Consider the following 19,675-nt stretch of genomic DNA (forward strand, 5'->3'; position numbering starts at 1 on the left):
GGCTTTTTTTCTGTGAAATTGTCTGTAGATCCAGAAAGAGCAGCATCACCATAATCAATGGGGCAGGGACCTCTGGCACAGGAAACAAAAAGAGGCAGACATGAGTGGAAAGGTCAAGAATATCTCAGGTGGTTGTATCTGTGTTACAACATCCCAGTTAGACATTGAAATAAATTAAGACAATGTCAGGGAGGTTTCAATTTATCTCAAAAGTCACAGGAGTTGTTCTTGTCAGAGGAGAATCAGGCAGCTCAGTGTAGGACTTACCCCTTTCAACCACCACCCCTTCTTCCCATGCTTCATGGCTGTCTCTTCCCCCCAAATTTTTGTGCTTCAGTTTGTCTTATTTCTGAATGTGGGTGGTATATCCTTATTCACAGAATAACGATCAAAGCTATTCCATATTCTACAGCATCCAGTGAAGAATTCAGAGGAGAAAGATTTTCTCAGTCTGTGAAGAATCTCACACTTCAAATTTCAGTTCACAGGGGCCAGAGCTAAAACAATCTCAAACTAGGTACAGATAAACATTTATCAGACATTACTGAGCTATAAACTGTATAAAGCAGAGGCTTTCTAGCAAGTGTTTTAATCCTTGTTGCTTTTAGGTGGAAGAATTTCCTCAGCTGTTCTGTTTCTGCTGCCCTTGTTAGATTTTCACCATGCACAAGGACTTGAATATTCATAAGAGCAATACTGCTTGTCTTCAGGCTCAATAAGGGTTTAGACTTTATTTATGAGACTCTTCACTGAAGGTTTTGATCATTTTGTTGCTTCATTTGTAAGACAAAAAATAAGTAAGGATTAATACATTACAATTTTAATTACCTGTGAAGTTAATGTATAGGTAGATAAAGCCAGTGATTAGTTCCACAACAGCTATAATCATTAATTTGGTCCTGTAAATCTTATTTGTGTGAGCTGTCCTTACTCAAAAGGAAAATCCCAAAAAAGATAATGGGAGTACTTTTGGAAGGAAAGGTTCCAGAGCTGATCCTTAATTAAAACTCCTTTCAAAAACGTCATTCTGGAAATACTGCTCTTACACTCATGCTGTAAGAGACATGAAGAGTCAGTGAAGGTTAATTGCTTTCAAACTATATTTGTAGCCTTCATAACTAAACTGTTAACTGGAAATTTCAAACTATCTGTGGATAGAAGCAAAGCACAGCAAAGCTGTTGTCTAAAGAAAGGCCTCAGATTAGTGCAAATTCAACCAAGAAAAAATTTCCTATGAATTCCTGCTCATACGTTCTCTTTGGTAATTTTGCAGGCTGTACAAACCCTTACAGGGTAAATATAGCTCTTGAACCTTTGAATACACATTCGAAAAAAAGTGGGTTCACTTTTCTTGCTTTATTTTAATTTATACATTTTGGGAAAGCAAAAGACAGGAAAAGGCTATTTTCTGCTTTACTGGCAAGATAAACAAGCTGCAAGCTGAACACCTGTGGTCTGGTGACACAGGTCTGAAGGATGGATGCGTGCACAGATCCATGTGTATCTTTGCACTGCGGGATCCACAGACACTGAAACATTTGACATCTGGCACTCACCGTATCTAAAATTACCTTCTGCTGGAAGCAGTACAAACCAAGAGCACAGATGTTTTTGGAAATAGTGATCACTATGTGAGCAGTGTATTCTTTAGCACAGGAGAAATGCCCAGCCTTCTGTACTCCCAGGTAAATCACTGAGCCAACAGCCAGCCTGTTGTTGGCTGAGATAATAGCGGGTTTTTAGCTCATTTAACATAGACAAAGTAAATCACCAGCTATAGCAGCAGCAACAATGTGAGTCTGCACTATTCCCCTGAGAATAATACCCCACATTTCTCTACTTTATTTGTTTGAAAATGGCTGTATTATTAGCACTTGCTAATTTTCTTTTTGCTTGACTTTTAAGGCTGCAGCTGACTGTTCTGCTCATGTAAAAGGACATTTTATTAATGGGGGTTTTCATATCATATGCCTAAAACAGGGTCATTTTGGGATGAGGAATGTTGTAGTGGCTCTCTCTGTTTCCAATTTGTCACCATGGCCTCAAAACTGCTGAAGTAAAACAGAACGTCATGAAAGTGCTGAATCTCTTCTCCACCTTCCTCTGCCCTTCCCCCAGATCACTTCTTAATTTAAATTAGTTCACTCAGAAATATTCATCTGAGATAGAAGGAGCCTTTCATATTTTTCAGGGATGCTCTGTTTTGTTCTATTTGTCAGACAATTAAAACTTCCAGAATCAGAGGGAATTTAAATAACCTGTTGCAGGGCATGTCCAAGTTTGGTAGCACAAGGATTTGTTTGAGAGAGAACAGGATTTACAAAACCATGATTCCTCATTTATAAAAAGCCATTTATAAATGTGTAGTTATTATACTGTAGATGTATTTAAACACCAGAATGACCATCCTCATTCAAAACAAGTAAGTGTCCATGCAGCCCTGTGCCATGTCTCCAGTTGCAGCAGCTCCCTGATCTATCCATGATTTTGGGGTAAGGAGGCTCAAGAGAACATGGGCACAGATCATCTTGGTAGTGATGGGGTTTGTTAAGATCAATTTGAACATCAGAAAAAGCTTGAAAATTATCTCCATCCTGAGAGACACATATCTTGGAAATGTGGAGAAAATACAAGACTCATGTACCACAGGGTGACAAATACAAATGTATATAATACAAATGTATAATACAAATGAGAAGAACTCCATTAACCTCTGGTATGCAGGGTCACTTTTGCTTAAATAATCAAGTTACTATCTTAGTCCTCCTAAATGAGTAAATTTTTAATCTTTTTTTTTTCACTAAGTAATAAATATTTATTTTAAGTGGTTATTCAATTATATATTAGATTAATATTTAATCAGAGAATTTATCGCTTTTGAAAGAAAAAAACAAAGAGGAAAATAGCTCCTGGTATAGAGTTCAAAATCTCTAAACAGCAATTAACATATTTTGCTAGCAAGTGTACAGTTATCTTAAAAATTGCAGCTAATTGCTAGTTTTACTATTCCCAAGTGACTAGCAGCTGACTACATGAAATAGCTAAGATGTAGTAGAAGAACTACTAAGTGTGTCTAATTGTAAACATTTTTTACATATTACGCATTCTTGTAACTGATAATTTTCAGAAGAAATACTTTGGTATAAACATGGCCTTTTCCAAACTGTGGTTGCAGAAAAGAGATACTACTCAGAAGCCTATCTTGAAAATTATCATTTTGTATTCCACACAATTAAAAAAAGGAAAAAGCGTTTTGTGGAACTTCTTCCCTCCAAAAAGATATTTTCTATTACTAAAGAAATAAGATGAATTTTGGTCTTCTCTTGTACAGACAATTTTTTGATATACACTATGAAGAAGGCTATAATTCCTTCAATAGAAAACCTGAGCCATGCTGCAAAAGTTACAGGCACATCTCGCAAATGTCATTCTTGTGTTTTCTTCTTTGCCTGTTTTGGAGGAAGGACAGATGGCTAGCTGTGCCTCTTCAAACAAACTTATTTTTTTTTTTTTGCAAGCTGAATTTCTCCACATCTGGCTTTTTTCCTTCTGAATGGGAAAGAAAAATGCAAGAAACAAGAAGTCTATTGATATGATCTACTAAAATTTACCACACTCAATGTAAATCAATATTTAAAAAATACTAATTCCTATGGAAATAAGTTCTGATCAGGTTTTTCTTTTAATTAATTTCCTCCCCAGACATTGAATTGTAAGTATTGTCAATTGTTGTCTTTCGAAGCTTTTAAAAGAAACTACTACAAATGAAGTCTCTAGTCAGATCATGTTATAAAATATGCATCAGACTGGAGCCCTTTATTTGGAAACTGTGGCTAGATCCCAAAAGATAAACTGGCAGTTCTTTGATGACATGAAAGGCATCTGAAGCTAAGAAGGAAGGAAGAAATAAGCAATTTTAGACCCCAATTGCAATATTTGGACAAAGTCAAATGCAGCGAAGCTCTTATAAATATTTAAGGCATAGTATTTTAGAAAACAAAAAGCACAGAAAACTGGGAAAAAAGGAAGAATTTGGCAGCATCCAGGTAGGGTATATGGCAAAATCTACTGTAAGACCATGAAGATCTTATTTGAAAACTAAGGATATGGAGTTTTATACATCCAAGATGGTTGTGAGTGATTTACTTCATGGTCATTAAGCATGTCATGGATAAACAATGATTTATGGCAACACAGAAATCTAAAATATTTTCAACTGCCAAAAGTACACATCTGGCTTTCCAGAAATACTTGTACAATAGCCAGAAAAATCCTCATTAGTGTAATTAAAAGACTGATTATATATTTTGGGTTCCTGTGGGTATTGCTCAAAGAACAGTTTGAATGTACTTCCCACTCATCTCTTCTTCTCACTTAGGATTCTAGATTTGCAGGAAAATCTAATGGCTTCTACTATAAACTTAAAACCCATAATCTGTACATAAGTTCTGACAAAAAGCAGACACTAGTGGCATTTTTCAGCTACTACCTTAATACACTGCAAAAGGACTAAAAGCCTTGCATTTATTCTGCATTCTCTGAGGACTTCAAGGACTGAATGAGTTACAAACATTTTCTTTGCTCAAAAAATGGCCATATGTTCAATGAAGTCTTAAACAGCACTGAGGTCAGCCAGCTGAGCACTGGTGCAGTACTGGGATTCCTCCTGTCCTGTACCTGTTCTCTCTGAATCAGTTTTGGCACAACTATGTGGTGGAAGAGGAGGCAGAGTCACAGCTAAAAGCCCAAGAGTAGGAAAGAGATTGTCACTGTTCTTCTAGCATACAGGATGATGTGCTTGTGGAAGACTGAACTCCACAGGCAATTTTTTCCCATGACAATTTTGTAGCCTCCAGTATAATTACATTGTATTGGTAATATGGTATGGTGAGAGTGCTCTAGCAAAACCTCAACTGTCCCAAATATCAAAATGTATGGACTTTTCATACCACTGACAAAACAAAAGCTAAATTATCATAGCATTACTGTAGATGGAAATTCTTCTTTTCAGCATCTCAAGAATTTCAGTGATTATTTATCTTCACATTCCTAAAACAATATTGTGGGTCTCTGGATTAAAAACTAGAAATACCTGCATGCAACTCACAAGAAAAATACTGAACAAGTCAAATTGTATTTCAAAATTTGAGTGAAAAAAAAAAATCCCAACACAGGAAGCAGGCTGGAGATTGAGAGGAACACCACTGCTGTCAGAGCCAGCATCATTTGGGAGAAGGAGACCAGCTCAGCCAACGTTTTATAAGCCCCCACACAAAAGGTAAGGAAGACTACATACAGAAAGCTAAGCAGAAAATGTCAGGCCTGCCAGGGAGTAAAGTTTCCAAGCCTGCAATGATTCAGACTGAACTCTGAAAAGAAGCGCCAAGCAACAGCAGGAGTGTTAATGAAACTAGCACTACTTAATAAACTCTCCTGCCAATTTACCAACATGAATATGAGCAAGACAGAAGAATGAAAAAAAAGATCTAGTTCATATATGTCAATTCCCCTTTCAGCCACAAAAAAAAAAAATCTCTCAAAACAAACTACCAACATCTTTCCTAAGTGCAGTAATTTTAAGGGAAGCTAGCAGTTAATATTACTGGTAATAAAAACATTAATGCCGACATCCCAATTTATTATTTTTTTAGTATCATTGGTCTATTCTCAAATTAATTTGCACCTACTCTTCCTCTTGCAGGGCACGATAACTGACCCATCTCTGTATCAAACAGACTTCTATTGAAATTTCCCTGGAGTTTTGCACCTGTTCTTGTTTTTGTGCTGTACTTGGAAAGATGCCATTTGTGGCAGAGGTTTATTTTACTGGTTTTTATTGCAGCTAGTCAATCAAATCCCCAAAAAACTATTAATTCAAAATGAGGCACTTCAGAACTTTATCAACCTGGCTTCTCCCTGAATAAAACCACATATTTCAAAATTTTGAGCAACCTGTAATTAATTCATTCTGCGTCTTCTTTTAGTATCTTCAACAGAGCTGCCTAATCTTTGTGGTTTTCCTCTCAGTCAATGACTGTTTCCCATATCACAAACATTGTAACTACCCTTAAGACATCCAAAATTTGACACCCCTTAAATTCCATATGAGTTGTGAATGTTATCTGGGGTTTTTCTGCTCTACATTTTGCAAGTGAATAAAGGCTTTTTGTACCCAAATGATTTCTCTGACATCTGTGCAGCTCTGGTGCTATTGGCAGAAAAGGGCCACTGCTAGGTCTAAAAACTGTCTAAACACTGCCAATTTGCAAGAAGTTTTGTTTCCATAATATTGAAAGAGAAATGCAATCAAATTGACATTGTCTGTTTTCTTTAGAGTTTTGTTTGTTCTACAGTTATAACTAGGAATGAAATGCAAGTATCAGTAGTTCAGACATCAGTGATGAAGGACTAGGTTTGACTGTGCTAAAGACAAAGGAATGCTGAGAAAAGTTTAAATCACATCTTATAGTGAAAAAGAACAACTACAATTCTGACCTGAGAGAAAATAGCCATTTGACCCCTTTAAGGATGTAATTGAAATTCCAGTGAATTAAAAGGAACTTTCCCATTGATTTCCTTCGCTTTGACCTAGACCTTTAATTAATAGAAATGTAGATTTGCTATCTCTCCCTCTTAGTGAAAAAGGACTAACATGAAGGCACTGGTCCTTAAGACATGAACAAAGAAATCAATTTTTCCAAGGTGAATTCAGAAGGAAAAGTTTTCACCATGCAGCAGAGATATGATAGAATACTCACTGATGGATCCTTTGTTGGCTGAATGGAGCAGTATAGCAGTCATTCTCCTCCAGATCTGGCAGTGTTTCCTTATCCAGTTTCATTGGCTTTCTGGGTAACCATCCTCGGAACCTGCTTATCTGTTTCTCGATCCTGCAGCACATGATAAGTATGAGCATTTGTGATAATTGGTTTTTTAACTACATTATGAAGCACAGGTTGTCAAACTAGGACACTTAATATTTGCAGCTAGGAAAGGTGCAATGTCTTTTGACTTTTTTTGAGGCAGACCAAATTACATATGCTGAACTTGATTACTAATAACCAGCTTTCTGCAGAGGAGCATTTATTTTGTCTCAACAGAAAAGGCAATGCTGATGGTACATGCTGCCATAAATCTTACTAAGCCCAGTGAGTGCTCAGCATGTCTCTAAACCTTTATTTCTCAGATTTTCAGTTAGTTTAAAATTCAGGCTTAACCAACATTGGATTTTGGCCATATAAATGTTAGAACATTGGAGATTGTGACAAAGATCTTTGGCAGCTAAACCTCAGCAAGTTACATCCCATTCTTGCTCTCTGTATGGGCTCTTACCTTGCAATTGAAGCTATTAAAAAATAGGCTACTTTGTTAATTTTGTTCAACTGAAGTTTCTTGCAACACTACAACCTCCATGAAACCAGAACTCTGGGTGTTAAGGCTAAGAGGTGACTGCTATGCAGATTCTTACATTTAGAAGGTGAAAACAAACAACAATTGAGCTGAAGAAAGGGCAAATTTAACCACAGGTGTGCTCATGCAAAGATACGCAGTGAAACGAAGGGAAGAATCAGAGCTCATTGGAGAAGATAATCTAAACCAAATTGAAATCCATACTAGAATGTTATAATGAAAAACACTTAAGAAAGCTATGTTTAGCACAGTGAGCTCTACTCCAAGTTCTAACCACTGATCCCTGCAAAAATCCCGGACTACAAATTACTGAGTGTGTCCATTCTTCAGACACTGGATGAATGCTTCCAGAAGTGGAACTAAAGGACAAGAATTTACTTCCTTTGAACTTAAAGCTTAGTTCTGAAAGAAGCTCAAGGACTGGAAATATGGTTGCGGAGGCTGTTTGTTTGGGGTTTTGGGGGTTTTTTTGTTTTCGTTTGTTTCTGTTTTTTTTTTATGGTTGTTGTTTTGGTTTTTTTTGTTTTTTTGACAGAGCCAACATAAGAACATTAAGACAAGCAAATGCTGGTACCTCTGCACAGTCAGTTTGAGAGAGGACAACTCATATCCAGGCAGCTGAATATATGGGGAAGTGATGTGAAAATGTTACATATTTTCATTTAAAATTAATATAGTTTTTCCTGGAATATTCAGCCTTCTTCCACCAGGAACTTTTATCTTGGATAAGGAAGTTAATGTTCATTTTTAAACATGAGCACATTTCAAATTTGTAAATAAATCAGCTGTAACTGTTTTGGTCCCATTTGTGCACTCTCAATCTGGAATGTGAGGTGAGGGGTGTCAGATGTTACATATGTATGCAAATTTATCATCAGGACTATTTGGAAAAACTGGAATATGTATGCAAACTTTGTATAAGATTTACACTTAATTAATCATAACCTCTCCATGGGCAGTGTTTGCACTGACCCAGCAGTTTGGAGCAAAGGAGAAGGTAGTTTGCAAATGTCTGTGCTGAATGCAGGTGAGACGTCAGATCCCAGGGCACAAAAGGGCCTGACCAATTGTAACTTTCCAGCTGCAGCATCCAGCATGACAGCCTTGAGCTACTCTGTGTAGCCACTGATAGAAATGCCAAGGGAAAGTAAATTCTCGACGGGGGAAATCCCTGTCTTTTGGCCTCTGGTTTTTCCTCTGTAAATTCAGTAAACCCTGTGTTACCGTATATTCGACAGGCTTAGTGTGTCTAGGTATGGAAAAGGGAGGGGGAATTAGGAAGAGGGTTTTTCTAAATATCTTGTTCCATTCTTGTTAATTAAACTTGTTTGAATTCTCTGAGCTATTAGCACCCCTGCCCATCTGCAATCCTTTCCCATTCATGCTGCAAGTCAATGTGCATATTTGAGATACTGCCTACTGCAGGTTTATCTCACCACACAAGCAGAGCACAAAGGGACTGAGTGCTTTCCCCACTTAGCAGCGATGCATTATTCATGCTGGCTTCTCAGTGAGTGTACCCAGAATTCGAGCGGTTTGCCATTCCCAAAACTCAGATTACTTGGCATGCTCAGTCAGCCTGCTGGCAAGCGGGTCTGAGAAGGTTGCAAAATCTTACTGCAAAGCACAGAACATGCAGTACAGCCTTCTGCAGGGAAAGCAAGCCCCCCTAGTTATCTCCTTGGAAAAGAAAAATGACCAAAGGTTTGAATTTCTTCCGGCTCATTCCAACAGTGCCGTCAGTCAGCAGTGCAGGTTTTGTACTCTACAGGAGCATCTCGCAAAAGGAAAAAGCTGAATGAATGGTGTTGGTCCTAACAAATACAGACACACAGTGCTAAAAATTAATTTTTTAAAATCATTTCTTCAAGGCTAATCCATGCCTCATTTTCCCCATACTCAGCGGAATAGGGGAGTGTTGTTTGGAAAGCAGTGTGACCTATCCAGGAGAGATGGGATGATAAAGGTAGCTGCTTCACACAGTGCCTCAAAGACAGAGGCTCTCCCACTTCAATCCTGCCCCTGCTCTCCAAGTCTAGGCTTTACTCGGCGCCTCTTTCTAAAGATACAGATTGTGTTTAACTCACACAAAGACTTTCTCAAATAATTTTAAAGAAACTGTTTTCTCACCATGAAGTGGGGTAGGGATAGAACCATTTTTCAAAGGAAAGTTAGTAAAATAAGGAAAGGTTTTGAATTGAGACTGATTTTTATGAGTGGGTCGGCTTTCATAGAACTTTATGCATATTGTGGTGCTAGCTATTTTATTAGTTTAGTTTTTAACCATGATGCAGGTGCTATAAGGTGTCTGATACTCCGTCTTTCCTTTAAAGTAGAGAAGTTTTGAGAACACTAGAATTTTTCAGAGAGAAAATTCGAGTCAGGCTCGAAAGTTGCAAGAGACCTGCTCTGGCTTTTGTCTTGTGATGAAACTCCTCTCTAAAATAAATTTTACCCAAACGTCAGCATAATATTTGTATTAACTCAAAAAACAGACAAAGGCTTTGGGTACTTGTAATCTACACTGAACTAGGACTAGAGAAATAGAGGTTTTAATTGAAGACATATATCTAAGTTTCACATAAGTGAAAATAAAGCTGAATATTTTTTCTTTTTTTCCCCTCTGGGGCGATCCATTTACAGCTTTTCTTCCTCAAGCAACTATTTATAGACCTGAACATAAAAACTGAATTTATCCAAGTGTTCTCATCATTCAGGAGCTAAATACCAGATAAAGATCATACCTCTTCCCATACTGACTTCAAATTGCATCCTAACTCATAAGAAAATGAACGTGAAGCAAAACTTCATATAACACACATAAATGATGCAACCTTCACCTTCTTCTTCCAATCTATTGCTTTAGTCAAAGCAGCCATGTCTTCTTTAAAGTTAAGACCAATTCCAAAGCTAACAGCTGCAATAGTATCTATTGTAAGGCGGGAATGGAAAGTGCAGCAGCATCAACAAGTTTTAAAATATTTATGTGCATCTTTTACCCTGTGCCAAAGAGGGATAAAATATCTCAACTCCATGAAGTGCTCTTCTGATGAGCACTACTATGAAAAGGCAAATTCTATAATGTGATATCAATGCTGGTGCTGTCAACTTACCAACACACTGTGGCATAATTTCATATCCAAAATGCTCTTTAATATGTTCATATTGCAGAGTGATCATCCCATGGATGTAAATGTATCAAAATGGTATGGCTGTTTACTTTGAAATGCAGATTCTTCAAATTTAATTTTTCTGTCTTAGAGGTTCTTGGGAATATTTCTATTGACCTCAATAAAACAGTAGGTCAGGGGCTAGACCCCTTTGAAAAGTGCATCAGCAGTCCCGTGGCATACACATATGCTACATACAGTGAGAGAGATAATTGTAGATAGATAAATGTAGATATATAAATGATCTGGTTTTTGCCAAGCCTGTATCATTTTTAGGCATTTTGGAGATATTTTCATTTAATTTTCCAAGGCATCAAAAAGCAAATGAAAACTGCTGCAGGGAAAGGGTTTCGTTGCATCAAGTCAGACATAAACTGGGAATGAAGCACACATAACCTTAAAGGTATTTAATAATTGAGTGAAAATACTTCAAAGATTCTTGGAAAATACACATCTCTCAAGCTTGGTTCATTGGCTTCCTATCTACCAACAAAGAACTAAACATCCCCACAAAGGAAGCAATAAATAAATAATGGCATCACAATTACAAGTAAGCAAGGTTCATGGAAATGAAAAAAACCCTGTAACTGTGGTACTCTAACCCCAAGAAACTCCCTAATGAGCTACACGGAAAGGATGAGATACATCATTTGCACTAGCATACTTCTATTTCTTTAAAGACTCCATCAGTTGAAAAATATTTTCTTATTCCTAAAAAAGGCAAAACTGATAAAATTAATTGCTTCTTTCACAATGCAAATGCCTTAAAAATGCAACTTCTGTTTGGTTTTTTTTGCAGATGTCCTAGTATGTAACTTCGTCATTTCTACAAACACAACTGATAAACTTTTCCTTCCAGCATGACTTCAACCATTATTTTTGTTTTTGGGTTCAAATGACCATACACTGGGCTGGCATGAGAATTGTACTCACCTATTCATGAACTTGTATCGGCGATGCAGGTAATAGATTTTTCTCCTGGAAGAACAGCAAAAATGAAGCCAGTCGAGAAGAAAACCCATCGTCAGTTACAGTATGAACTAGCAAGGAAGGAAAGGAGATTGAAGACAGAAGCCTGTAAGAGGTGGAGGAAGAGACTAAAAGAGAGATTAACAGAACTGTCACAGGAAGCCACACATACACTGGTGGCACTCGAATTGCCAGGTCATCATTTTCCCATTGTTTCCTCCTTTTCTGCTATTTGTCATGTGTGAAAGATGGGGATCCAAAGACGTTTCTATTTCAGATTTCATAAACTGTTGCAGGAATTCTATAGGAGTGACACAAATATGGAAAAATTATATGACGTCTACTAGCGATGACTTATTAGAGCTGTGTTTGGTGAAACACAAGGGGGAATTGCTTAGAAAAGCCAGGAAAGCTGTACCTTGTGCTGCAATATGCTGTAACACATGCAGTACCAAGCAGGGTCGGTGACTGTGTTGGGATAACATCCCTTGAAACAGAATATAGGCTACAGAAGCAAATGCACATGTGCTCAGCACCCCACCAAGTGTGCAGCCGCTCCCTCTGCCCCTCAGACAGGCTGGTTTCTGCTGTCAGTGCAATAAGCTGTGTGAGAGCAAATGAGCAAGTGAGCAGACAAGGGGACACGAGCAGACACATGCTGAACCCACTCCCAGCCTGCCTCCTGCCCAGCCCTGCAGCGCAGAGCAGCCCCTAACCATCATGTGTAGATCCAGGACAGAGAGTCCACCTCCCGTGCCACTCCCCTGCTGGCAGCTCTTGTTCTTCTCATAGATGCCTATCATACCACAGCTATCAGGATTTGACACATTGCCTTCAGCACAGAGATCGCATCTTCATGAGAGTTAAGAAAATCTGAGGGTTTTTGACTATGGATTTGGGATTCATACTCCTTACTGGAAGATGTGGGCGCCTTAGCAAACTCTGAATTCCTCCTCCAGAGGCTGACTTTGTCATCCACTGAAGGTCATTGCTAAATCAAGGGGGTTTCTGTGTATTCTGAGAGGTTCCATTTGTGAACTATACCACTTCTGGAAAATGAAGGCTTACACCACTCACATTCTAAATATTGTAGTAGAGGTAGTGTAGGAATGCTGTTAGTGCCTTGGAAGTAAGTCCTCTAAAATAAGACAGCACTAATGCTTTATAAATGATAAAAAAAACTGGTTAGTATTCCAGGTTAATTTTCAGAACCTTTGGACATTTTTGTTTTCAGAGTCCATATCATGCTGGTGAAGTAAAATTTTTTAAACTATTTTATATTGGCCAGTCTTCTTTGGAAAGTGATTTTTATCTTGCTCTCCTCAATAGGAACAGAGAAAGGTCAAAGCTAAGTGTTTTTGAAGATGCCATCCACTTCTTGATTTTGCTTCCAATATTCAGTGGTATCCACCACTTTTTTGCTCCTGCTTTGAAACAACAAGGATTTCTTTCAGTCATGCATGGACCTTGCACAATTCCAGCCTGAATAATCAGGAGCAATAAGCAATCATCAGCTCTTAAAACAAGGGCTTAGACAAAGGCATCTGGAAACACACCATCTAGACTTGTGGACATTTTGCAAAATTTTTTTGAAATGGTAAACCGTATTGTTGTTTTTAAGATAAAATTGAAGAGCCTGCCCAGCAGTCACTAGTGAATTGTCATGATTTCCTCTTAACAATGCTGTAGTAATTCTCTCTCTGTGGATGTAGAAAGAATGAAGCCATGATCCTGAAGCAGGTCAAGAAAACCTCATTATTTTCAAAGCTTACTATATAATCTGTATGACACCTACTTCGCTATCTTCTGAGGGATCAGGAAAGAACAAGGTGCTCCATGACTAAATTCAGAGTTTCTGGTGTATTTCTGAATCATGAGACTGCACTGTATTGCCAGAGCAGGTCCATCTCAAGGAATGCCACAGAAGTCAAAGAAGGCACACTTTTGGCCTAATCCATTGTTTCTATGGCTAGAACACTTATAAAAAAGAATATTACTATGCTTCAATGACTTGTGATTACTTTTAGAATTTTCTCTTTAGCAATTAAAGCATAAGAAAGAACAGTTGAAGAGTTGCTGTGAATATGAAAACAAAATAAATACAAAATAAGCCTGCAATTTTCTCCTTCATACATATCCATTTTTCCTTATGAGTTCTCCACCACTACAGGGTCTCTCATACCCAGAGACATTTTTCATACTTATGTAAGAAACAAGAGAAGGAATCCTACAAAGGCAACAGCTCACTAGTTGCATATTCTGGGTCTCATTCTTTTCTTGTTCAGGAGTAGTTACATTAAAATCAATGGAGCTTTATACTGAAAACCCTGCTAATTGAAAGAAGAATCAAGGCCTCTCAGTTCATGGGCTGTGGTCAGTTCCAGTGAAAGTCTTTGTGGGACTTTAAAAGTTCTGATAACCAGAAGAGTAAAAGCAATATTTTACATAGAAAATTTCATAGCCTAACATGCAAATTTAATAAATTATAAAAATTACCTGAATTTCAATGTGGAATTAATCTGGTTATCAGTAGTGTTTAATGTAAGTTCTCTATTTTCTCCACAGAAAAAAGCATTTATAGCTTAAAGTGTTTTCCTATTAGATGAGATACTTATTTATACTTATTTATGGGATACTAATTACATACTACACAAGCAATTTACAGGTGCATACCAGATACGTCAAACAGACATGCACTTTCTGTGCTGCCTTACGTACCTGGATCTTCTTGACCTCCCATTGATTTCAATGAAATGTCCATTTAAAAAACAGCACCGCACAAGTATGCAGGGGGCTCCAGCATTGAAGGGGTTAAAGGGCCTGAGGACAGAATACCCCATGAAAACAGCTGCACTGCTACAGCCCATCTTAATCTCAAACCAGTATTGTACTGAAATTGTAGGCTTTAACAAGAAACAGCAATGCATGTGGTATCTAAGGAACTCCATTTATATTTTCTAAAGGTGTGTGGAATCTTATAGAAGAGCTTTTCTATAGGCATTTTGGTGTTATTATCACATTAACTTTACAGTTCAGTGTGGCTTTGGATGTTGAGACAAAATACAACTACACCTACCTGAAAGGCATTCTTACATTCATTAGTTCAGCATATTTGCCCAGGACCTCCCAAGGGGCATGCAGTTTCACAAAGATGATGTCACTGTTTGTTAGGGATGACTGCAAAAGAGAAACAAAACAGCCACCAGAGCTTACTTTCTCAAGTGAAAAACAAAGAAACCATAGTCAGAGGTCAATGTGTCCCTCTGCAATTCCTTATTCTTCTTGAAAGGTTGTATCAGTATTTTGTCAACTCATTTTTCTTCTGCTGTCCTGAAAGCCATGCTGTGACTCCCTTCTGGCCAGCATGTGTCCCTCCTTTGCATGGAAAAGAGGACATGGAGGGCAGACCGGTGCACCTATGGGTTATCTGAGTCTACACAACATGAAGAGAACTTTATGCAGGGCATGCACATCAGCATGGCTGCTCCTTAACAGAAAGCTGTCTGGCAAAGACCAGAGGATGTGCAGAAAAGAGGAGAAGAGGAGGAATTTAGCTCTGTTTGCACTCAGGAGGACACACAGTGCTCTACAAGAAAGCTACAGCAGGTTTAGTGGAAGCTGATGTGAAAACACAGAGAGCCACATGATAATACTGGAAGACGAAATGTTCAAATTCTAATGAATATTAATTAAATTTTCATGAAGTTACATACAACACAATTTTAGACAATCAAGTGGATGGCATTCCAAGAAATATGTAAAGATGTACTTAGTATGAGAAAAGGAAATTAAGATGACAGAAAACTAGGCAAGAAAATTGTTAGTTAGTTTGGGGATGATTTCCCAGCTTTTTGGATGTTGTCCTATATTCAATGTTTCTTTGTTGACACAACTTACTAGGGGTTCTTAAATCTAGTATTTTTTATCTGGAAACTACTGTGACTATATGGGTGGGAGGCTGACATTTATATTTGTTACACTCTCCCTCCACTGTCCTGATAGAGGCTGGAATTATTGAATTTGCATGTCCTTGTCCTTAGAGTAGTTAAAGCATTATTACTAGTTTGTGACATGATAGAAATGAAAACTCCAACATTTAAGGAACATATATATGACTTCTGCACATCAAAAACTCCAACAAACAAACAAACAAACAAGCAACCAAAACAAAAGGAAAAAAAAGCCCAAAACCCATCCAACCTCAAATCCCAACCCAGTCATGATAGACTTAACATTTCATAAACAAATATAATATTTGTTGACACAGAGAAATATTTGTACTCAAAATATTACTGGGGTGCAAATATGGATTTAACATACAAAGGAATGAGTGACTTTCTGGTGCTAAAACCTGCAGAAAAAAAAAATCTTTCATCTTTGCTGATGAATTTCTGAAAAATATTTAAATACAAAATGATACAACAACAACAAAATGCCCCCGAGAGACATACTTCAGAGACAATGAATTCACTTGCACTCTTTCCCTGACTTTTATGGATTCTAAATCAGGCTTTAATTATGTTTTTCTTTATAGGTACATTTCATAAATTAGCTTTTATTTTTCCCATGAGAATCTAGCAAGGAGATGCCACAAAACCAAAACTAAATTCTGCCACTCTAAAAATCTCCTGCAAACTGCTTTCTCAAAGCTGAGGTTAAGTCAGCAGTGGATTGACAATTTTTGTCATTAACAGCTTGGATTAAAAAACAAAACAGAACAAAATCCACCAAAACTCAAAAGAACCATCTAAGATACAGAAAGAAACTACAGTACTGCCACACCAATAAAAACTGAGAAATGGAGGAAATTTATTAAAATCAGTTTCTAAACTTAGTGATGGCTGTTAAACAGGAAGTTTATAGGTATTTTCCGGCATAGCGTAATTTAAGCCATACTAGATGTGGGAGCCAAACATGACTTGTGAAGATGCTGTTTCACAAGTGAACACTATCTAAATTTGGTATCTTATGTGTTACATGTTTTCATGCAGAAACATGAAAACCTTTCAAACAGCTATCACAATACAGATGTTTAAAGGATATTTTTTACTCTGTATCTTGCAATGCTGCCATATCAAAATTTTTTCAATATGTCAATCAGCTTTGCCAACAGAAGATCTAACCAATGGAAAATCTAATCAAAATACACTTAGCAGGTTCAGTTATATTCAGAAAAAAAAGAAACAAAAATGCTAAATTATTAATATAAAAATCCATTTCTCTTGGGTCAGTGTTCATAAAGGAAAGCACTAAGCAAGGCTGAGATAAGCAAGGCTGGAAAAAACAAGACTGGAAAGAGAATAACAAACCCAGATGGAGGACAAATTGAATGAGATGTCACACTCACGTAATCTAAGGAGTAAATAGCTAACCAAATATCTGGAAAAATAATATAATGAAGACCGTCTTTATTACAAAAATACTTTAGTGAATGGAATCTACTAAACTCTCTTGGTTAGATTAGTATTTAGACTCAGTATCATTCATCTTATAAATGTCCCAACTGAGAATAGAGGAACATTAATCTGCTGTCATTGACTTTCAAGGGCTGGCTCGTTAAATGATTTGGAGAAGTAAACTCAATTTCACATTATGGGAACGTGCAAACAAAAATCAATGTAACGTTATTCCCCTTGGAAACTTAAATAAGACAATTGTTGACATGAGGAAGCTGCTATGAAGTGATGTACAGATGATGAAGAAAGAAAAGCAGAGCAATTAAGGGGGCAGACCAATGAGATTAAACACTTAGCAAACACAGAAATGGAAAAAAATGTTTGGAATTTATCTGTAGCACCAGTGGCTATAGTTATCACCATCCAATAAGCTTCAGGCCACCAGTGTTCAAATAAATTGGTTGTTTTGAATGAATTTATTGAGGAGGAATATCCATAAAAAACCTGATTTTCTTCTGGTCACTAACAAACATTCTCGGCATCCTTCAGAGCAGTGTAAAGCCAGGGTGACAAGAGACTTACCAGAGTCAGACAACTGTAGATTCATCTAGGGTGGAAGGGACTTCTAGGGCTCATCTGGGCTAAGCCTCTAGCTAAGGCAGGGCTAATTTAGATCAGCCTGCTTGGACAGGAGCTTGTCCCATTGAGTACTAAATATCTCTACAGGCAGAGATTTCACTGCTTTAGGGCAACCCACTGACTGAAACTGGCTGGAGAAAAGAATATTTTCTGTGGAAGAACTGCTCTCTTCCATAGAAAAATGCTAGCTTAAAACTACTGCTTTCCAGATTTGTTTTCCTTTAAAAACACCCTTATTTATCACAAGAACTGCATTTAATTGTTATTCTCATTGAGAAGCAGTAGCAAGGTATATTTAGTTTAATTGACCTGATCTTCAAAATAGGTTTGTATGGTAGAATTCAGATCACCAGAGTCTGGGTTACAAATAGTCAATATACATTTTGGCTTCACTGACAAACATCATTAGTATCGTATCATTGCTGCCAGTCCCAGTACACAGGGAGTTCTATAGGTCCACATATCATAGACTTGCCCTGCTGGCAAGGCCACCTTTCTATTTGACCCTTAAATTTATAAAGACATTGCTATTTCCCCAAAGAAATTCAATCAACTGCAAACACATTTAAAAACAAAACACATTTTCTTCTCCAGTATCACCATGCAGTAAGTGAAAGAAACTAAAGCCATTTATGAGCCATTTATATAACTCCAAAAGCAGAAACACCTGCTGTGGTGAGTTACAGTCATCAGCTAGGTAGAGGAAAGTTTGTAAAGGTTATGTTTTTTCTCTCCTTCTAAAGCAGGCACTGAGAGGTGCTAACTGCTGGTTAAGTCCTGGCTACTAACTCCCATGTATTCCTGCAAGCTTTCTAATGTCTTTGGATGGCAGGATTTAAATATATATGTATTCACTATTGACCTGACTCTGCTAATTCTGAACTTATCATTGCTAGTCTGAATAGAAGCAGAGTTATGCTGACATGGACTGTCTCTTGAAAAGCCTGTATTTTGCTGTATTTGCAGGCTGCCTTCCAGGATCAAGGCTAAAGATTACTATCTTTTGTTAAATATTCTCTTGAACATTCTCCTCCTCCTTGCTAATTTTAGCTCATTATCAATAATATTTTCAAGTAATTTTAAGACAAAAGTAGCTGTAGGTACTCACCTTGAAATAAACATGTCTTGAGTCTAAAAGTTAAGATAATGAGAAAACCTATTCACAGCATATAACCTTGGAGAAAGATAAAATTACAGAGTCTCCAACTGAACGGTGTCATTGTATATTTGCCTTGAGGCGACTAGGCAGGTTTTCATTCATGTATGCAAAACAATGGGGCAAAAAAGTCAGGATTTACCGTTAAGGTGTTTTCCCTACTATCATTTAAGAGAAAATTTCTCAAGGCTGAGTCTCTTTTCACCCTTAAAAGCCTTCCTCATAAAAGTAAAATGAGATAAGTAAGACTTTGAAACAGATTCAACAATATAATTAATGTCACCTATTTTAGAAAGATCCTACAAGGCAAGTTAAAAAGCCAGAACAGAAACAGTTCTTTACATTTTGGCAAATCTAACTAATTTCTGGTAAGATCATTATGCAAGGAAAAGCATAAAAGGAGACAAAATCAACATACTCCCTCTAGTAACAATTCTCTCTGCAATCTAGCTCTGCATGATGTCTTAGCGCAGAGTAGTAAATAGTAACTACTACATGTTCCACTGTTTTTGAGAATTACTTAACAGCACAGATTGATTTGCCATGTGGAGTGAATTAAGTGGAAAAAAAAAAAAACCCAGCAAATTTTAGTTGATTAAACTGTTCTTCCTTGGCAAAACCAAAGTAAATGTAAATTCATGTGGGTAACTCCACAGATCTGGAAAAAGAGAAGGTCTATTCTGCCAAGATTTTTCCAGTGCATACATTACCACTGGGCAATTATTTAGATACTGTCAATATCTGGTTTCAATCTGGTTTCAGGGAAAGTATTGCATACTCACAAACATCAGCCTCCACGTTCATGCTTCTGAAGAACCTAATGAATAACAGCGCCAATATCTTTCACACACGTACTTACAGTCAAAGCACGGGTTTAGTGAAAAAGGGGAATATATTGTTCACATTTTAATTAGGATATTAAGAAGCCTTTAACT

The 19,675-nt window shown here is 37.3% G+C and overlaps 1 protein-coding gene across 1 annotated transcript in view; it reads right to left on the reverse strand.

The window, feature by feature from the left end:
- LOC131572561 (anoctamin-4-like) overlaps positions 1-19,675 on the reverse strand; it is a 101,065-nt gene that overhangs the window by 51,582 nt on the left and 29,808 nt on the right. The window contains exons 5-8 of the mRNA XM_058825809.1: positions 14,626-14,726; positions 14,268-14,369; positions 11,514-11,558; positions 6,759-6,890 (exon numbers count right to left, since the gene is read on the reverse strand). Coding sequence (XP_058681792.1) covers positions 6,759-6,890; positions 11,514-11,558; positions 14,268-14,369; positions 14,626-14,726 — 380 coding nt within the window. The remainder of the gene's footprint in view (positions 1-6,758; positions 6,891-11,513; positions 11,559-14,267; positions 14,370-14,625; positions 14,727-19,675) is intronic.

This window comes from Poecile atricapillus, chromosome Z (assembly GCF_030490865.1).
Source record: "Poecile atricapillus isolate bPoeAtr1 chromosome Z, bPoeAtr1.hap1, whole genome shotgun sequence".
NCBI classification, from domain to species: domain Eukaryota; kingdom Metazoa; phylum Chordata; class Aves; order Passeriformes; family Paridae; genus Poecile; species Poecile atricapillus.